Source organism: Leptonychotes weddellii, chromosome X (genome assembly GCF_054177405.1).
Source record: "Leptonychotes weddellii isolate Sample4059 chromosome X, ASM5417740v2, whole genome shotgun sequence".
In the NCBI taxonomy this organism is placed as follows: domain Eukaryota; kingdom Metazoa; phylum Chordata; class Mammalia; order Carnivora; family Phocidae; genus Leptonychotes; species Leptonychotes weddellii.
Window position 1 is genome coordinate 97,621,824 of NC_138385.1, and position 22,021 is coordinate 97,643,844.

General features: G+C 40.6%; 2 protein-coding genes across 10 annotated transcripts in view; one reads left to right on the forward strand and one right to left on the reverse strand.

The window, feature by feature from the left end:
• Positions 1-22,021, reverse strand: part of OFD1 (OFD1 centriole and centriolar satellite protein) — an 83,476-nt gene that overhangs the window by 25,148 nt on the left and 36,307 nt on the right. For 3 of the 7 annotated variants that reach the window (XM_081809154.1, XM_081809156.1, XM_081809155.1), the window contains exons 3-7: positions 19,680-19,778; positions 15,517-15,717; positions 13,036-13,104; positions 12,922-12,949; positions 1,313-1,420 (exon numbers count right to left, since the gene is read on the reverse strand). In XM_081809154.1, coding sequence (XP_081665280.1) covers positions 1,313-1,420; positions 12,922-12,949; positions 13,036-13,104; positions 15,517-15,717; positions 19,680-19,772 — 499 coding nt within the window. In that variant the 5' untranslated portion in view covers positions 19,773-19,778. The other 4 variants (XM_031018759.2, XM_031018757.2, XM_081809158.1 and 1 more) reach the window with 4 other exon arrangements.
• Positions 20,378-22,021, forward strand: part of TRAPPC2 (trafficking protein particle complex subunit 2) — an 11,919-nt gene continuing 10,275 nt past the window's right edge. The window contains exon 1 of one of the 3 annotated variants that reach the window (XM_081809169.1): positions 20,378-20,530. The gene's annotated coding sequence lies outside the window, so the exon portion shown is untranslated. Of the gene's footprint in view, positions 20,531-20,637; positions 20,770-22,021 lie in introns of those variants that run through there. The other 2 variants (XM_081809170.1, XM_081809171.1) reach the window with 2 other exon arrangements.

The window sequence follows — 22,021 nt, forward strand, 5'->3', positions numbered from 1 at the left end:
CAATCTCAGCCATGGAGAACACCAACACCCACCAAAGAGAATGCACATGAAAAAAGACTGGCAGAAGTACTGGCAGTGTTCATCTCTTTAGAAAATTTTAGACCGGGCGCCTAGGTGGCTCAGTCGGTTGAGCGACTGCCTTCAGCTCGGGTCGTGATCCCAGGGTCCTGGGATCGAGTCCCACATCGGGCTCCCTGCTCCGCGGGGAGCCTGCTTCTCCCTCTCCCACTCCCCCTGCTTGTGTTCCCTCTCTCGCTGTGTCTCTGTCAAATAAATAAATAAAATCTTTAAAAAAAAAAAAATTTAGACATTTTCCATTCACTTTTCTGTATTTTCCAAATGCTCTGTAATTGTGCTGTTCAATACAGGACTCTCTAGCCGCATGCGGCCACTGAATAGATGAAATGTGATCATCTGAATTGACATGTGCTCTAAGTGTAAAAGACACACCAGATTTCAAGGACTGAACACAGAAATTTTATCTAAAATAATCTCATTAATGTTTTTTATACTGATTACATGTTGGAATATTTTGGTCATATTGGGTTAAATAAAATATATTAAAACAAATTCACCTGTGGGTTGTTTTTTGTTTTTTACTATGGCCACTAGGCAATTAAAAAATACATATGTGGCGCATATTATTGGACAGCACTGTTCTAGAATAAGCATGTACCATGTTCCCAATGGAATAAAACCTATGCCAAAATAAATTAAAGGCCTAGTTATACAGTGTAGCTTTTACCAATTATAGGCTCATCTTCTTCAAGGTTAAAAAGCACCATTACTCCTTAAGACTCCGGAAGGGCCACGAAATCGATTAATCACATAATTTTAGAAAACTTGGACTCTACTATCAGTTCTGCCCCAGAATGTTTCCAAGTTGCTCTTCCTCTGGAGACCCCCATTTCCTCAACTATAAACTGAAGTGATACACCACTGACTTGTCTAGTTCTCTGCAATGCAACTCATCTAGGATTTTCTCACTTAGTGGCTGTAAAATAAAGTTAGATGAGACATAGGGAAGAACCTGCCAGTTAAGAGAGGTTGAATGCAACACGCAAGGAAGAACGTGGGCCTTTGGATCCCCCCAAGATTTGGAAAGGGCAGCCTTAGCCGTCACGAAGGGAGGGAGCAGTACTGGAGAGCAGTTCTGGTCCCTTCCCACAATGATTCCAGAGGAAATGAGCACCTCCGCCACCTGCAGGTTGCATCCCTCCCAGTCAAGAACAAGCATGTAATATAGTAAATCAGGTCATTTCTGTCATTTGAAAACAGAACAATTAAAATTCTGAAAGAAGGCTACAGTTACCAAGAGAGTCTTTGCTAGGAAATGTTGAACTTGTCTGAGTTTCCATATCACGGCTCACTTTGGACTGATGATATTCTGCCAATTCTCTTAAAAACTGCATGAGAAAACCTAAAAGACACAAAGTGTATAATACAGTCTCATTGCACAAATTTCTTTCATTTAACCATTGCTCAGTCACTGTTTATATGATCTTGGTTTTAAAACATTATCCTTTTTTACATTCTAGATCTTTTAAGAATAATTTCTAAGGAAAGGCCTTTGCAAACATGACGCAAAACGTAGAAGCAATAAGGATAAATATTTATCACTCTAACAATATAAAAATCAGAAACCTATATGGCATGAAATGAAGTCAAAAGACAAGTGATACACTGGAAAAAAAATATTTGCAGTAATATGGAAACAGAGGACTAATTTTCATAATATCAAAGAGCTCTTACAATTCAGGAAGAAAAAAAATGGAAAAATGGAACAAGACACGGACAAAATTTACACAAAAAAAGTTTAACTGTCAAACGTGAACAAAAGTATAAACAAATGCAAAATAATACAACAGAGAGACTATATTTTTCCAGTAAGATTGCTAAGATTAAAAACACAGGCATATGGGACTTCTGGGAAGATGGCAGAATAGGAAGATTCTAAACTTACCTCCTCCCACGGACATACCTAGGTAACAGCCACAGCAGAGCAACTAACCCAGAAAACAAACCCAAAGACTGGCAGAACAGACATCCCACAGTTAATCGCAGAGGGGAGGCCACACTGAAAAGGGCAGGAGGGGCAGAGACACAGCTGGGAACCAAACTAACCACCAATTGGAGGGACACCACAAGCACGGAGAAGGGAGAAGAGCAGACCCCAGCCACACCAGGCACCCCAGACAGGGGTGACCTGCACTGAAAAGACGAGTCCCCATATCATTTGGCTTTAAAAACCAGTGGGGCTTAACTTTGTGAGTTTTTACAGCCAGCAGGGCTTCCCTCCAGGTACCTTAATAATCAGCGAGCTTAGCTCTGGGAGAGCTGGAGGGCAATAGGAAACGGAGTGTCCACTCTTAAAGAGCCAGCATAACAAACAACCCCACATAGAAACAGCACAGAAGCAGCAGTTTGAAAAGCTCCTGGGGTACACCTGGAAGGAGATTCATTTACTAATCTTCGAACCTGTGCTATGGGCAGAGATCTTCAGGAGACATCTCCAAAAACAAAAGAGCTGTCAGGAGCCATTTCTCCCCACACCCCCAAGTCTAGATAGCCAGACACTTCTGGGAACAGCATGAACACCCCCCCCCCCCACCTACCTACCTTACTACCACTGCCCAGCTCCCGTGTTCTCCTGCGGATCTGCCCCATCCAATGCCCAAGTGGCAGGAGTCCCTCCAAAGCACCTCCCGCCACGATACACCCCATAAGCCACCACTACAGAGTGACTCCTGCCCTGGAGATAGGAGAGGATAACCACACACATCAGCTCAACTACAGCCCCAGCAAATAGACTCAGGGCAGACATCTGCTCTGCCAGCCCCACCCACCACCCACCTCTCAGCCACAGGAAACAGGCTAAGAGCAGGGATCTGGTCTGACTGCTGACACCACCCAACTACAATCCCATGGCAACTCCAGACTGGCCCTTTAACAGCTACATAAAATGGAGAAAAGCAATATGCCTGATAAAGAATTCAAAGTAATGGGGACACCTGTGTGGCTCAGTTGGTTAAGTGTCTGACTCCTGATCTCAGCTCAGGTCTTGATCTCAGGGACGTGAGTTGAGGCCCTGCGTTGGGGTCCATGCTGGGCATGGAGCCTACTTTAAAATAAATAAATAAAGATACTTGATGGACTTGAGAAGAGTGGAGGATCTCAGTGAGACCATCATCAAAGAGAAAGAAAATATAAAAAAGAACCAATCACAGATGAAAGACTCAACAACTGAAATTAAAAATACACTAGAGGGAATCAATAGCAGATTAGAGGAGACAGAAGAACGGATCAGTGAGCTGGAAGCCAGAGTAATGGAAAGTTCCCAAGATGACACCAAAAAGAAAAAAGAATAATAAATAATGAGAATAGGTTAAGGGAACTCAGCAACACCATCAAGCATAATAACATTTGCATCATAGGGATCCCAGAAGGAGAAGAGAGGAAAAAAGGGGGCAAAAAATTTATTTGAAGACATAATAGCTGAAAACATCCTCCATCTGGGGAGGGAAACAGAAATCCAGATCCAGGAGGCACAGAGAGACCCCAACAAAATCAACCTAAGGGGGTCCACACCAAAACATGTAATTAAAATGGCAAAAAGTAGTGAGAAAGAATTTTAAAGGCAGCAAACAGTTATATACAAAGGAAACCCCAAAAGGCTATAAGCTGATTTTTCAGAAATTTTGCAGGCCACAAGGGCATGGCGACATATATTCAAAGTGCTGAAAGGAAAAAAAAATCTGCAACCAAGCATGCTCTACCCAGCAAGGCTATCATTCAGAATAGAAGTAAAGAGTTTCCCAGACAAAAGTTAAAGGAGTTCATTACCACTAAACCAGCCCTATAAGAAATGTTAATGGAAGTTCTTTGAATTTTAAGAAAAGGCCATAATCAGGAATAAGAAAGTTAGGATATGAAAAAATTTCACAGTTAAATACAAACATAATAAAAGTAGATCAATCACTTATAAAACCAGCATGGAGGTTAAAGTACAAAAGCAGTAAAATCAATTATATCTGTAAAAATCAGTCAAGAGATTCACAAAATAAAAGAATGTAAAGTATGACATCATAATACATAAAATGAATGGGGGGAGATGAGTAAAAATTCAGTGCTTTTAGAATGGGTTCAAATTTAAGCAACCATCAACTTAACATACAGATATATGCATAAGATGTTATTATGAGCCTAAATATAACAAATCAAAACCACTGATACACCAAAAATAAGGAGAAAGGAATCTAAGTACATCACTAAAGAAAGCCAGCAAACTGTGATCATAGAGAGCAAGAAAAGAAAGGAACAGAGAACATACAACATGTAACAAAATGGCAGTAAGTATACACCTATCAATAATTACTTTCAATGTAAATGGACTAAATGCTCCACTCAAAAAACATAGGGTGACTGAATGGACAAAAAATAAGACCCATCTATGGGGCACCTGAGTGGCTCAGCTGGTTAAGTGTCTGACTTTTGGTTTTGGCTCAGGTCATGATTTCATGCATTATGAGATCGGGCCCCTCACCAGGCTCCTGCTCAACAGGGAGTCTGCTTGAAGAGTCTCTCATTCTGCCCTTCCCTCCATTCGTATGTGGCTCTCTCTTGCTCTCTAAATAAATAAATCTTAAAAAAAAAAAAAGCAAGACCCATCTATATGCTGCCTAAAGGAGAATCACTTCAGACCTAAATATACATGTAGACTGAAAGTGAAGGGATGAAAAAACATTTATCTGGCAAATGGTGGAGCATGCAACTCTTGATCTCTGGGTTGTGAGTTCAAGCTCCACGCTGGGTGTAGAGATTATTTAAAAATAAAATCTTAAAAAAAAAAAAAAAAAAAAGAACAATGTAAATACTTATGCACCCAACACAGGAGCACCCAAATATATAAAACAGCTAATAACAAACATAAAGGAAGTAATCTGATAGTAGTATAATAATAGTAAGGGAGTATAACACTCCGCTTACATCAACAGACAGATCATCCAGACAGAAAATCAATAAGGAAATAGTGGCTTTGAAGGACATGCTGGACCAGATGGGGCTAACAGATATATTCAGAAGGTTCCGTCTTAAAACAGCAGAATACACACTTTTCAAGTGTACATTAAACATTCTCCAAAACAGATCACATTAGGCCACAAAACAAGTCTCAAATTCAACAAGATTGAAGTCATATCTTGTATCTTTTCCAACCACAACAGTATGCAACTAGAAATCAACCATAAGAAAAAAATCTGTAAAGTACAAATACATGGAGAAACAAAGGAAAAAGAGACAAACAGACTCTTAAATACATAGAACTGATAGTTGCCAGAGGGGAGGTGGGTGGGGCGATGAGTGAAATAAAGAGGATTAAGAGTACACTTGTTACGATTAGTACTGAGAAATATATAGAATTGTTGAATCATTATATTGTACACCTGAAACTAATATAACTCTATTATACTTGAATAAAAAATAACCATATACTCACACAATGGAATGCATAGCAATTAATATGAACAAACCAATGCTAAAATAGTACCAGTCAATGTCATAATGCTGAGAGAAAGAAGCCATACTCAAGATATATTGTAGGGGGGCGCCTGGGTGGCTCAGTTGTTAAGTGTCTGCCTTCAGCTCAGGTCATGATCCCAGGGTCCTGGGATCGAGCCCCACATAGGGCTCCCTGCTCAGCGGGGAGTCTGCTTCTCCCTCTGCCCCTCACCCCACTTGTGCTCTCTCTCACTTTCTCTGTCCCTCTCTCAAATGTTAAAAAAAAAAAAGGATATATTGTAGGATTACATGCATATAAAGTGTAAAAACAGGCATTAATAATCTATGGTGCTAGATATCAGAAGAGCAGTTAAGACTGGGTAATAGGGAAAGCATAGTGATTGGGAAGGATACAAGGGAGGCTTCTGGGATGCTGGTATTGTTCTATTTCTTGTGGTGGGAGGTATTTCCTGGGTACATTTATTTTTTGATGGTTTCACCAAGCTATATTTATAATTTCTGCATTTTGTATTATTATGCAAGTATTTTGATTGAAAAATAGGTATACATATATATATAATGTTCATGACTGCATTGTCCATAATGCTGTTGGATTCATCAGTTATGGCATTAAGTTAATTGGGACACATCCATTAAAAAAAAAAAAAAATACAGGAATACCTTAGTGATCCTGCAATTTCAGTTCCAGACCGGTGCAAAACAGTGAGTATCACAATAAATCAAGTCTAATGAATGTTTCCCAGTACATATAAAAGTAATGTTTCCACTATACTCAAGCCTACTAAGTGTGCAATAACATTCACTATGTCTAAAACAGCAACGTACATATCTTAATTTAAAAATATTGCTAAAAATTGGGGCGCCTGGGTGGCTCAGTCGTTAAGCGTCTGCCTTCGGCTCAGGTCATGATCCCGGGGTCCTGGGATCGAGCCCCGCATCGGGCTCCCTGCTCCGCGGGAAGCCTGCTTCTCCCTCTCCCACTCCCCCTGCTTGTGTTCCTCCTCTCACTGTATCTCTGTCAAATAAATCTTTAAAAAAAATAAAAAATAAAAAAAAATATTGCTAAAAATGCTAGCCATCATTTGAGCTTTCGGTCAGTCGTACTCTTGCTGGTGGAGGGTCTTGCCTTGGTGTTGATGGCTGATAACTGATCAGGGTGGTGGCTGGTGGAGGTGGGGTGGCTGTGGCCAACAGCAGGACAACAATGAACTCAGCCACACTCACCCTTCCTTTCGCGAGTTCTCTGTAGCACATGATTTACTCAAAATAGAACCTCTTTCAAAACTGGAAGTCACTCCAGGGCGCCTGAGTAGCTCAGTCGGTTAAGCGTCTGCCTTCGACTCAGGTCATGATCCCAGGGTCCTGGGATTGAGCCCCGCACCCTGCATCGGGCTCCCTGCTCCGCGGGGAGTCTGCTTCTCCCTCTCCCTGCTGCTCTGCTTACTTGTGCTCTCTCTGACAAATAAATAAAATCTTAAAAAAAAAAAAAATTGGAGTCAATCCTCTCGAACCCTGGCACTACGTTTATGTAATAATCTAAATCCTTTGTTGTCACTTCAACAACCTTCACCACATCTTCGCCAGTAGATGCCAGCTCAAGAAACCACTTCCTCTGCTCATCCATAAGAAGCAACTCATCTGTTCAAGTTTGATCCTGAGAATGCTGCAATTCAGTCCCATCTACAGGCTCCAATTCTAGTTGTCTTGCTATTTCCACCACATTTGCAGTGACTTCCCCCACTGAACTCTTGAACCTCTCAAAGTCATCCATAATGGTTGAAGTCAACTTCTTCCACACAGGGGAGTGGAGAAACAGACATGCTCGTTCACTTGGGAGGGAATTTTGTCAGGGTTTGTGTGTGCTCAAATGCACATGCCCTTTGACCTCATCATTCCACTTCTGTAAGTTTACACAGCTATACTTCCAGAAGCCCACAAAGGGTGTACTCTACACACTGATTGCTTCCTATAGCAAAACAATAAAACAATGACATCTCCACCAATGGGGGTTAAAAACATTCTTTAAAAATATTCTGAATATACAGATATATTGCTGAATAAAGCAAATTGCAAAACAGTATAATACGAGCCCATTTATGATTATATGTAGGTTTTAATCACACAGACTTTCACATTCATAAATGAAATTCTGGTAGGAGAAACTATTCATTCTAGGTACCCGTGGAAAGGGAGATCAGAGAATAAAGGCAGCGATTTCCACTTTTCTTTCACTTTATACTTTGCTGAATAGTGTGAAACTTTTTTTAAACCAGGAGTATAAATTTAGAAGTTTTTAGTTTCTTAAAACAGCTGGAAGGGGGCGCCTGGGTGGCTCCGTTGTTAAGCGTCTGCCTTCGTCTGCCTTAGGCTCAGGTCATGATCCCAGGGTCCTGGGATTGAGCCCCACATCAGGCTCCCTGCTCAGGTGGGAGCCTGCTTCTCCCTCCCCCACTCCCCCTGCTTGTGTTCCCTCTCTCGCGGTGTCTCTCTGTGAAATAAAAATCTTAAAAAAAAAAACAGTTGGAAGGATTTGGCTTCTGCATCAGCCAAGTTAAAGGCCTGTTTGTTTTTTCCCTTTTCTGAAGATTTTAAAATCTACTGTTTCTCACTTCCTCTAACGTGACCTACACTCTGTTCTTTCATACCCATTGCTTGCAGTTCCTCTTTGGCTCATCCACTGATCTTCTCCTGACCTTTTTTCCCCCCAGTCCTCCTGTTCTCTCCTCACAACTTCCTGCTACTGTTATGCTCCGGCGTGTCTGCTCTGCCTTTATAGAAAAAGTAGACCTATTGCAGAAATTTTCTTCGAGATGCTGCAGTAGATAATCTTTCGAGATGTGCTCTTCCCCTCACTCATTCTAGGTGAAGAATGGTCACCTTTTCCCAGTTCTGTAGTACTATTCACAGGCCCCTAGTTAGTTCACTTCTCCCCTCTCCCCTCCCTATATATATACCCCCTCTAAGAAGGAATTCTCTAGTCTCATTTATTCAAGCATTTATTTACACTGGTATGGACTCCTGGGTATTTTATACATTCTATTTCAATTCCTATGTGATTATGTAATATTTTATATAATCCAATATTTTATTTTGTTGCTCCATGTGTTCTAGCTTTGGCCTTTGGAAGCTCCTTCACAGTGGATTTTTTTAAATTAAGCATTTCCTTTCATCTGGCACTGTAAAAGACTCCAGGCTCATCTGGTACATTCTCTGCCCCAGCCCTGGAATCAGCCATTGCTCCAGGCAGCCTTGGTTCCTATTATTATGGAATGGTATTGGAAACCAAACCTTAAGTGTTCCAAAGTGGGCACTAGGTGTGCTCATGGCTATTAGGGTGTCATTGCTTCTAGGCCCTCTCAGCCTGCAGAACAAGGAAATTTGAATGTTCCACTAACCTGTGTAGATACATATCTATAAATACTTCTATATATCCTCTGCATCTATATTAAGCTAAACTTGAGCTTATACTGAGGGCTCCAACAAATCCATTACCACATGGATCATTCTAGCCTCATCTTACTGATCTGTGAAATTGCACCCTAACAGTGAGAAACCCAGCTCTCACCCTCTACTATTCATTAATTGTTCAGTTTCATCATACATGTACAATGGTTTCCAAACTGTTAACTAGCACCTCTGTGAGAAGTAACTATCTGTTAACCAGTACCTCCATGAGAAGTAACTGTCACCCCGAATATGGTGCCTATATACAGTTTCATTTGCTTTTAGCCTCACAGTATTCATTTCCAAAGTTGGTCAAGCTCAGTATCTTTTTTTCCCCATCCCCTCCAGTGAGGTTATTAGATGGTTTTGTCACATACTGCAGTCCATCCTGGGATCACCTGACCTCCTAAATTTGCTTACATTAAGGTTCACCCTTTGTACTATAAAGTTCTACAGGCTTTGACCAGTATCTAGTGCTATATATCCTACCATTACGGTATCCTACAAAATACCTTCATGACCCTAAAGAATTCCCTATGCTTCACCTATTCAACCTCCCACACCCCTTCCCTCCAAATCCCTGGCAACCACCAATCCACTTACCAGCTCTATAGTTTTGCCTTTTTTTTTTTTTTAAGACTTTATTTGACAGAGAGAGAGCACAAGCAGAGGAGAGGAGCAGAGGGAGAGGGAGAGGGAGAAGCAGACTCCCTGCTGAGCAGGGAGCCTGATGCAGGGCTCGATCCCACAACCCTGACATCATGACCTGAGCCAAAACCAAGAGTCGGACGCTTAACCAACCGCACCACCCAGGCGCCCCAGATTTTATTTTTGCATGGATTCACAATTCATTCCTTTTAGCCTAATAGTATTTCATTGTCTGGATGTATCACAGCTTGTTTATCCATTCACCGACTGAAGGACATTTTGGCTGCTCCCAATTTCTGGCAATTATGATAAAGTTGCTATATGTGGACCTAAGTTTTCTAATCAGTTGGGTAAATAGGGAGCATCACTGTCAGACGGTATGGTAAGACCATGTTTAGCTTTGTGAGAAACTACCAATCTCCCCAAGTGGCTATACCATTTTGTACTCACACGATCAATGAATGGGAGTTCCTGTTGCTCCACATCCTCACCAACATTTGGCGTTGTAAGTAGTCTGGATTTCTACCATTTTAACAGGGGTATGGGGAGATCTCTTTGTTGTTTTATTTGCCTTGCCCTAATAACAACTGCCACTGAACATCTTTTTGTGGTTTTGCCATCTCTATATCTTCTTTGGTGACATGTCTGTTCAGATCCTTTACCCATTTTTTAACTGGGTTGTCTCCTTAAGAGTTCTTTGTGTATTTTTGATACAAGTCTTTTAGGAGATGTGTCCTTTGCAAATATTTTCTCCCAGTCTAGGGCTTGTCTTCTCATTCTCAGTGTCTTTCAGAGCAGATGCTTTTGATTTTAATGAAGTCTAACTGGTCAATTTTTTTCTTTTATATATATGCTTTTAGTGTTTTAGCTCCTCACCAAACCAAAGGTCACATACATGTTTTAATGTTTTCTTACATAAGTTTTATAGTTTCATATTTAAAATGAGATCTACAGTGTATTTTAATTCTTATGTAAGGTATAAGGTCTGTGTCTAGGTTCATTTTTGTGTATGAGTGTCCAATTGTTCCAGTACCATGTGTGGAAAAGACCATCCTTCCTCCCTTGAACTACCTCCACCCTTTATCAAAAATCAGTTGACTACACAGTTGACCCTTGAACAACGGGGCCTTTATATGGGGATTTTTTTCAATCAATATAGGGCAGTACTGGTAACGTATTTTCTCTTTGTTTTGATTCTTAACGACATGCTCTTCTCTAGCTTACTTTGAGTACGGTATATAATACATTTAACACACAAAATATGTGTTGACAGTTTATGTTATCAGTAAGGCTTCCAGTCAGCAGCAGGCTGTTAGTTTTGGGGCAGTCAACAATTCTATGTGGACTGGGACTGTGCAGCGGCCCTGGTGGGGAGGGTCAGAGACCCTAACCCCCGTGGTGTCCAAGGGTCAACTGTATTTGTGTAGACTGATTTCTGGGCTTGCTGTTCTGTCCCACTGATATATGTAGCTATACTTTTACCCATCACAGGTAAGGATCTTAAGTTCCAGAAAACAAAGAGCCAATGTCCAAATTTTCTGCCCTCATCCAAATTCTCTGCACAGCTTTTTTCTCGGCATTATTATCTCTGAAAAGTTAGGAGTGGAAAGGATGGGTAAGTGTAATCTAGGGGAAAAGTACTATGGCCATTCGACAACCCAGAACCCTCAAATACAGACAGAGTAACATAAAACTATAGGTCTCTGTTAGGGCATAAACGGGCACAAAATATCTTCCTACATGTTTTCTGATGTTCTTAATTGGAAGACACGAATTTCTTAAATTATTTCATTTTAACAATAGCTGTTTTAGTGTCAGCCAAGGGTTCTACCCAAATTTTGCCATGAGGATTCCTGACATATCTGCTATGCATAGCTTTTCTGAATTTCAGAACTTATACTAGGATGCTGGGTGAAGCTGGTAAGAGCTGTTAACCACGTCTTTCTGAACCAGAAGCATTTAAACAGAGCGTGTAAAGGTGAAAAACTATTTTTAAAGATAACATGAAATACCTCTAATAAGTGGATTATTTCTTAATATCCCTTTAGGCCCCAAGTTTCCTTCTGAAAGAATGATTCCTACTATATACCTTAGATCTGTGCCCTGTCCAATGTCATAACCACCATTCACGTATGGCTATTTAAATTGAAGAGTCAGCTCAGCTACACTAGCCACATTTCACACATGGCTAGTGGATACCATATCCGACAGCACAGACACAGACATCCCCACCATTACGGGAAATTTACATTAGACAGTACCGTCTTGGAATACCGAATATAGGATCACTTACCATACTGAAGTTCAGTGTGGATGACCTACTTTACAGGCACTCCAGAACGTCTTGTGATCTGATTTACTCATCCTCTGCTAACATTACTCCCAAGAAACCAGGCAGTTGAGTCACAGACTAATGGTTGGCAGAAACTAAGTACTCAAATGTTTGCTGAATGCTCAGTTCTACATGAATGCCCTACTGGGGATGGCAGCAATACTGACAACAAACAAAATCCAGGCGCACACCAACACAAGAGGGCCACTACATAATGTTACAGAGTATTTAAAACAGACCTAAAGAACATGCATTACAGGCAAGTTACCAGCTTAAGTTCATGCTACAAAGTCCACCGTCAAGTCTAGCCCATGGTCTGGCATGTTATGGACTCTATGAAGGTTATTATCAAAGCCAAGATGAAAGCAATTTATCAGGCTCACATAAACACTTAATAAAAAAAAATATATATGCAGCACTTATTACTGACCAGATACTTCATTTTTTCAAGCAAATATTAATGATCTATAAACTGTACTTGAGGGGGAGAGCTAGGCTACAGAGAAACCTAGCCTTAAAATTGTTAGTTTGTGTGTGCAGAAATGTTCCCAACAGTGGGAACAAAACGTAGCTTTTACATCATTTCTAGGGTTCTATCAACTTCTGTCTATAGTTTTTGGAGTATCTAAGAGCAAGTAAGAAGAGTGAAATTTGGGGAAGTGATCTACATTTGTCAAAATGGATGAATTATTCTGTTTACTTAAAGGTAAGGTATTGGGGCGCCTGGCTGGCTCAGTCAGTGGAGCATGACTCCTAGATCTTAGGATCGTGACTTCAAGCTCCACGTTGGGTGTAGAGATTACTTAAATAAAAGCTTTTTTAAAAATTAGATAAAAAGGTAAGGTACTATCACAGCATGGAAACTCAAATTCATATTAAATTCCCTACTCATACCCCTCAATATTATTACTTTCATAGTTTTACAGGAAAAAGTAAATGACAAAAATTTTGCTATTTTCTACAAAGATGAAGGCTCCTACCTTTGTTTTCTTTATCAAATCCTGAAATCTGTTAAAAGAAAATATTTATCTTTACTCAACTGTTCAGTTACAATTAACAGACCAAAGCAGGTTATAAAAACTAAACAATCCTACCAGTGATTTGTAGAGACTGGATTCAGGGTTGATTTTAATGAGTTGTAATAGATCTTGCATAGTAAATACCTTAAGGAAAAGAAAAGTTAGACATATTCTTTACATCAATGTTTAAATGATAAACTAGGACATTTCTGAAGACTGTCATTCTTCAGATTAAATTACAATATTATAACCATGCTAATATAAAATTGAAGCACTTTCTTATACTATTGATAACAAACATATTAAAGTCACAAGGATAAAGTATTTTTCTTGATCACATAATTAACCTCCAAATATTTCACAATGAAGGTAATTGGTCTAATAGGTCTAAATGGTTAATGCCTTATGGATTACACACACTCAAATAGCTGATGAACCGGTGAAGACATGTGTGAATTCCAGAGTCTTTCAACTGCAATAAAGTTTTTAAAATACTATTGCTTCAAAATATAAATAAAGGCTTACTGTCTTTACTACAATGAATAACTAAATCATACCTAAAATAGTCTTAAAAAAAAAAAAAAAGCCACCCAAAATGTTTAAGATTTTATTTATTTATTTGAGAGAGAGAGAGAGAGAGCAAGCAGGGTAAGGGGCAGAGGGATAAGCAGACTCCCACTGAGCAGGGAGCCCAATGCAGGACTCGATCCCAGGACCCTGGGATCATGACCCTGAGCCGAAGGCAGATGCCTAACCAACTGAGCCACCCAGGCACCCCTTGGGTGGCTATTCTTATTTCTACTACAATACTTATCATTTACTAGATCTACCCTGAGAACATGAATAGGTTTTCAAGTGGTTTTCTTTTATAGAAAATATTCTGTACAGCATTTTAGAGTAGAAACCTTTAAGTATGTGAACTGTATTAACTACTGCTTTAACAACTATGTTATTGACTATTACTCATCCAATAAGCTAAATTGTGAAACATAATTGGAAACTTCAGGGTACCTGGCTGGCTCAGCTGGCTCATGTGACTCTTGATCTTGAGGTCATGAGATCAAGCCCCACGTTGGGCTTAGAGCTTACTTTAAACAAACAAACAACAACAAAACTTAAAGAGTGATGGACCAAACAAGAACTCCTAATGTTAATAAATAAAATTTGGTTGTTAATAAATAAATACAACATATTTGAATTTTCAAATATTAACATTGTTCTTATTTTCTTAAAACATCTGAATATGAAACTTTTAGTCAATTACAGACAAGATAAAGAATAAAAAGAGAGAGACAACACCAAGAGTTAAACTATGGACTTTAGGGGCACCTGGGTGGCTCAGGTGGTTAAGCATCTGCCTTGAGCCCAGGTCATGGTCCTGGGGGCCTGGGATCGAGCCCCATTTCGGGCTCTCTGCTGAGCAGGGAGTCTGCTTCTCCACCTGCCCCTCCCCCTGCTCTCTCTTGCTCTCAAATAAATCTTTTAAAAAATAAAAATAAACCATGGACTTTAGGTGGTAAGATGTGACCATGTAGAATCTATGGCAAAAATGTATATAATGAGGGCACCTGGGTGGCTCAGTCAGTTAAGCGTCTGACTCTTGATTTTGGCTCGGGTCATGATCCCAGGGTTGTGAGATCGAGTCCTGCTGTGGGCTCCACAATGGGCATGGAGCCTGCTTAAGATTCTCTCTTTTCCTCTTTCTGCCCCTCCCCGCCTCCCTCTTTCAAAAAAAAAAAAAAAAAATCAAGTACGTAACAAAAAATTTTGCTAGTAGGGGAGGCTGTGCATGTGTGGGAGCAGGGAGCATATGGGATATCCTCCTTTCTGCTCAATTTTGATCTGAACCTCAACTGCTCTAAAAAATTAAGTCTATTAAAAAAATAGGCAAAGTGGGCTGTATCAGTCTTTAGAATAATCAAGTGTGACTAGATTTCTCCAACATTACTGGTAAACATAAACTAATCAGAAAATTGGTAAAAACAGGTGTTTTAGTATTTGAGAATGTCATAGACTTTTAAAAACTATTTTATCCCTCACTTCTCTTGTGTAATCCTAAAGAATAGAAATATCTGAAGAGACTTTAACATAGTAAGAAGAACATATTTTAGAGATCTAGATTTACTGCCCTGCACTGATATTTACAAATCATGTGACCTTGAGCAAAGTACTTCACCTCTCCAGAGACTGGTTCCTCATCATCTGCAGTGTGACTAGTATAGTGACAATCTTACAACAGACATTCAACATAAAAGGCAACTGTGAGTCTCAGTAGACTACACAGAATGGGAGGATAATTCTAGCTCCAAAACAGTGATTCTACACATCACAATTTTACCAAAGACTAATCGAGAGTCCAAGGAATTGATAACAATAAACAATCAACTTCAGTACTGCCCCTTTGTTACGTGATAGAATATATGATGTGAATTCAAAGATCAATGAGAAACGGACCTTGCTAGCCAAGGAATACTCCACTATTATGCAGCACTTACTGTTATCTCAGAAAGAAGCTGTTAATAGAAAATTCAAAAAGAGAAAAAGCAAAGACTTTACCTTTTCTTTGGCCAAACCACTTTCCGGAAAGAAAACAGAGAGTGAATACTCGTAGCCACATCTTTGTAAGTAATCTGCCACTAGAGAGTTAGAAGCGCCTATTAAGAGGGCACTCCCTTCCACTGAAATGGACCGGGGCTGCAGTTCTCCACTCAACACAGGGTGCATCAATTCGTGAATCAGCTGATTCCGGAGCTGTGTCTAGCTCAAAAACACAAACAAAAATGAACCAAGAAGGAAAAAATTTTCGGCAGGATTGTTTCACTGGAGATATACAGATTTGTCACATGAATTAGCATCCTTATTTCCAGAATGGTTCTGAATCCATGACCAAAACTTAGGAACCATTCCCTAAATAACCCTGTGACACAAGTGACCCACTGAGTTTTGGAAAAAGAAACTTGTTTTCACCAGCTTCCAAGTTAACTTGTGGTTAGCTAGAACGCATGTATACTTTAACTTCACTTCCCCAGGAGCCCATTTCAGCAGCTTTTCACCAGGGTATCAAGTGCAGGAGACAATTCTGCCCCCTGCTCACCTCTCTGTGGACTATTGAAGGATATGAAAATATTGGGCATATTGATCAAAACAAAATTGGGTTCCCAAAAGGGAAATCACATATACAAGAGAGAAATCGGTAAACCCAAAAACATATTAAGATGTACTTTTGCATACAGTATTTACATCTCAAGACACTGAAGTATAATAATTTTCTCACATTTTATAAGTGAGAAATTACAGTTCAAAGTGGGTCATTTTCTCAAGGTTATAACACTAGCATTATTCATCTGGGTTTTAACAAAATTCCCTAAATTACTCAGACTATTGGGTATTTGTTCTAGTCTATTTTGCATATCACCTGGAAATATACAACTGGGCTGAGCTTAAGATTGCACTGCCTAGATTCATGGGGTTCAGCAGTAAATGATACCTAATGAATTCATATTAATAGAATACAAGCAAGAAACAAATGGAGTTCTTGTTATACTTCTTTCTTCTATCCTTTACCTCAAGAGTAGAACAGTATATAATTACCAGTATAGAACAGGCCTTAGTTTACGTCTAAAGTCCCACAGTTTAAAAAAAAAAACAAAAAAACAAACATTTACACTGAACAGAATACGCATGTCCTGCCTCATCTAGTACAGTTCAGTAACAAAACAAGAGAAATTATAGCATTCTCCACCAGTAAAATTTAGTGATTTAATTAATTTGTAACTACTAAAGAATATATTTAAATCCAGCTTAATAAAATGCCTTAGGGTGTCTTGCAAACAAATACTGAAACAGGATAAGATTTAGAGGAGTGACAGAAGCAGGAAGGAAAATAAAGGTAGAAAAAAAAAAAAAAGCAAAGGACCTTACAGATGAATCCCCAGCTCAACAAACACAAAAAGCAAGCCATCCAGCACTTGCTGGAAGGAATCCCACAACTGGCTGGGGGCTCTGCAGCAGTCAATGTAAAAAAGAGGGAAATCCATTCAGAATTAATGTTCCTAAAACAGAAATAAGTACAATTATTGTGGGTGGGGAGGGGAACTGGGAGAGAAGAGACTTGTGCATCCTCAGCACAACTCTCTCAGATATTAAGAGTAGACTCAAAATAAGGAAAAAGACTTGATAAACTCCATTTAATAGATACCGGACTTTGTACTTCACCAGAAATTCTTTTCAAACACCCAAATAGAATGTTAATTAGGCCATTAAAAAATTCAATGAATTTTAAAAATTAAAACTCACTCAGGCCATCGTCACTGAACTGAGAAAACAAAAATTAGCTCCAACTTAGTAAGTAAAAATCTGTCTTGCCACTGGTAAGGCTGGAATAACAGAATTGAAGAGCCAGCGGCACAAAGGAAACAATATTTCTCTAGAAGATACACATTTGTAAAGTGAACAAAGCTACCACAATCCTGATACCAAACCCAAACAAGGACAGATTAAGAAGGATAAGGATACATCAGTATTATTTGTGACTACAAATGAAACACTCTCAAATCTAATTCAGAAGACAGTAAAAAGAAAATATGCCATGGCCAGGAATCCAAGGACCATTCCACATTAGAAAGCATATTAATGCATTATACACTACAATTAATTCCAAGTGGGTTAAAGAGTTAACTGTAAAAAAAATAAGGCCTTTTTAAAACATAGTGAATATTTGTTCTCTTAGAGAACTGAGAATAATTAGCAAAAAAAACCAATAGATTTGACCATATTAAAAATGTACAGTAATATTTTTAGAACCAAATTAAAATTGAACACCAAGATAAAGTATGGCTGCAAAATTGGAAAAGAAATGAAGTTTCTATTAAAAGAAATCTTATACATTAATAAAACACCGCTGGGTGGGAGGGGGAAATGGGCAAGGAACATAAACTGCCAATCCACAGAAAACATACAAATGGCCAGAAAATATGTGCAACCCCATTAATAATGAAAAGGAATAGTAAAGGGTTTCACATGTTTTAAAAAATGTCATGATAATATCATTGGAGAGATAAGTATTATCAAATTGCTGCTGGAATATACACTATTACAATCTTTCTAGAACAAGACCCATATACTGAGAGCCTTAAAGCTCAGGCCTTGGGTGGCTCAGTCAGTTAAGCATCTGACTTCAGCTTGGGTCATGATCTCAGGTTCCTGGGATGGAGCCCAAAAGGGCTCCGAGCTCAGTGGGGAGAGTGCTTCTCCCACTCCCTCTGCCCCTCCCCGTGCTCTAATAAAATCTTTAAGGAAAAAAAGCTCAGGCTTTTGATTCAGTAATGTCACTTAACCCATCCCAGGCAAAAAGTGAGAGATGCAATTGAAGGAATGTGTAGACCTGGGTATAATGTGAATCTTCAACAGGGGACTGCTACATAAATTACCCATACATTCAAAGACAAGCCTGGTGCCATTGAAAATGAGGATTTCAAGGAACTATAAAGGACACAGGAAAATGTTCACCACATAATATCAGATTAAAAAGGAGGGGTGTCTGGCTGGCTCAGTCGGTGGAGTGTGGGACTCCGGGTCTCCAGGTTGTGGGTTCGAGCCCTGAATTGGGCATGGAGATTACTTAAAAAAAACAAACAAACAAAAAAAAACACTTATGCCAATTAGTGGCTGTATTAGCGATGATGTTTCTCCATGTTTTTCTAGATTTTTCAGATTAATCTCAAGGTTTAAGTTACCAAAACAATGGGAGAGGGAGGAAAATTTTTTAAGAAGCTCGCTTTTCCTTAACATGTTTTTTGGGGGGGGGGAGGGGCAGAGGGAGAAGGAAAGACAGAATTTTTTTTTTTTTTTTTTTTTAAAGATTTTATTTATTTGAGAGCGAGAATGAGAGACAGCATGAGAGGGAGGAGGGTCAGAGGGAGAAGCATACTCCCTGCTGAGCAGGGAGCCCGATGCGGGACTCGATCCTGGGACTCCAGGATCATGACCTGAGCCGAAAGCAGTCGCTTAATCAACTGAGCCACCCAGGCGCCCGGAAAGACAGAATCTTAAGTAGGCCCCACCCCAAGCTGGTCATGGGCTGAGTCCACAACCCTGATCATGACCTGAGCTGAAACCAAGAATTGGAGGCTCAAGGGACTGAGCCACCCAGGTGCCCCCTTACTTTAACATTTTAAATATAAAATAGACTTTTGAAATGTATACAGTAATGAAAACGTGAGCTAATCCTACTCCTTCATATAATATGTACTAATATTTGCTGCCCAAATATTTATACATTTCAATACGTTTTAAGGAAGAAATTATTCTATGGTAACTAGTACACCTAATGTTTTCTATATGGTGTCAATTTCTTTCATTCAAAAGCGCATACTATTACAAAACCACTTATTAATTCAGGACTTGCAAGCCAGCTTTATAAACCAAGTCCAATTTTATTAGAATGTGTTCACTTTATAAAGCTACCCACTACTACCTTAGTATCAGTCCAATAAACCTATTATTTGAATATGCTCTTTTAAGACCACTCAAACTCCAAACCATTTAAGACTTCCGTGTTCCATTACAAAGAGTTACACAGGAACATAAAAATGTAACTTAGCAATACAATCTACGTCATACTATTTTTAAAAGTCAGGACCTGGATGTATTTAAATGTGGACTGCCTGTTACAGGTTAACTTGTAAAAGTTATGTAAAAGATACGGCTAAAACGGATACCTTGAGCGTGTCCAGTATACCCCGATCCTTAAACGTCTGGTATAGCTTTTTTCGCAGTTCATCTTGACTCAACACGTCAGATTTGGGAGGCATAGAGGACTGGAAGAAAAAACGGTTACGGGTTACCTGGCGGGCACACGGACCATGAATTTCTGAACAGACCAGTGGCCTCCAGGGAAACCCTAAGAGGCTGAGCAGGGTTGAAGGAGCTATAACGAAAACAAACAAGAGATTACGTTTCCACCGGTCCCTGAGGAGGGGCCAGTGTATCTACCTGAGCCATCAGCCGTCAGCTTCCCCTGCCCCCGACTTCCCCCAGCCGGTCCTGCCTTGGCCCGAGTTAACACCCAGCCCGAGCTACAGGCTCAGGACGAGGGGGGAATCCCGGCCTGCAGAGCCCAGTCTCTGCCTGGGGGCCAGTCGGGAAGAACAAGAGAGCCGAACACTTGGCCTCTCACTCTCAACCAGGAACTCTAGCAGACTCGCACTTCCTTTCTCAGCGGTTCTGATGGGTAGGCGGGGTTGTGGTCCACACGCGAGTTTCCCACGCGGCTGGAGGGCGGGGACCGGTAGTGAGGCAACAGGAGAAAACGAGGTACGACCCGGAATTCGCCGGGCTCAGCGTTGATCCCGCCCCTCCCCGCCCGCCAAACCGAACCGCCCTGCTCGGGAGTACTACGGCGCATGCGCTTGGCTGCGCAGGCCTCTGGCCGGACGCTCCTCCCAGCTCTCGCGAGATCTCAACGGCGGATTCTCGCGACGATTGTTCGGGGAGTTCTGACAGAGGCTGCCAAGCGCGGGTCTGCGGAGGTAAGTGACTGGCTGTTTCCGCTGTCGGCAGCTCCCTGCAGGCAGGAGATGGAGTGAGTAGTGGGGCGGGAGCTCCAGGGGACGTCCCGGGGGCCCCGCCTGACGCGGGTTTTAGCCCAGTCTCTCCAGCCGGCCCGGGGGCAGCCGGATCGGACCTGGCCAGTCCCCGTTCGGCTGATCTCATCCCAGGCCACTCGGCCAATGCCCATCGCGTTTCAGCCTGCAAGCGTCGGCCAGCTCAGGGCCTTTGCTTCATTTTGCCTTTCACTAGGCCATTCAGGTAACTCAGGGTTTTTTAAACGGCCGTACTGTTGTCATTTGGAGCTGGAAAATTCTTCGTGGGCCCTGTCCTGTGAGGGGAGGGGATTAGTCCTCTCACAGGCAGCCTGATAGTTTGTAACAAAGTGCTTGGTAACGTTGTCTCGAGTAAGTTTCCATGTAACCTCCAAGGAGCAGCCCTAAGCTTGTCCTCTGGGCAGTTTGGAATAAGTGTGTCTAGCCCAGAGTTAAATACTTGGTACCCACGTAGGTACTGCCCTTCGATCACAGCCATCTTTCCTGCTACAGATCTTTCTTGTCTCAGCCTTTATCAGCACCAGGTCCTGGCAGTCACTACCGGCTATTTAGAACTGGCTCACCAGCGATAACCCATTTGCCATCCCTAGTCAAATCCCTTTTCCATTAGACAGCATACATTATATTTGAAGGTAAGATCCTGCTGTAGCTCACTCCACACCCCCAGAAAAGTCTTCCCCAGTTTAAACATCCTCCGTTCCTTCAGTAGCTCTTCTTTCCAGAGCATTCCTTACAACACACAGTTCAGAGTTATTGATCCTTTTGAGATTCCCAGAAGTATGTTCCCTCGAGATGTAATTAGTTAAAAGGACATTGTCTTAATGCAGCCTAAAATTGGCATTAGCTTTTTGGATTACTATATCAGACTACTGCCCCTAATTGAGCTTGTTGCAATAAATGTAAACTTTTGGGTCCTTGTAGATGGAACTGCTCTTAACCTAGGTTTCTCTCCTATTGTACAGTTGTTTTCTTGGTTTTTGTTTTGTTTTTTAAGTACAGGATTTTTTTTTTTTTGCATTCTCTTAAATGGTCTTCATTTCACTCCAATTCTCTTAACCTTAGTGTTGCCTTCCAGTTTATTAGCTGCCTGAGCAGGTTATCCTTGAATGTGATAAATTGTCCCGCTCTTAAGCATTCAAAATGTTCAGCTGGACTAGGTTAAGGTCACGCTTAGCGGTTCCCTAGAGACCCCATGCTGTCAACTGACTTGTATAACTTTTAAGTTCTTGGGGCATTGACATTCGAGTCAGGTAGGAGTGGTCCCTCACTCAACAAATAAAACAAGTGTTTTAATCTATTCCAAAAGTACCCAGTTACAGAAGATAAGCCTTTGTTTCTGAAAATATTAACACTTACCTATCTCAGATGGTTTGACTCTTTTGTTCCTGAGATTTCCCATGTCACTGATTAGTATACAATCACATTTGTTAATTGAAGATATAAAATTTGCTAAGACT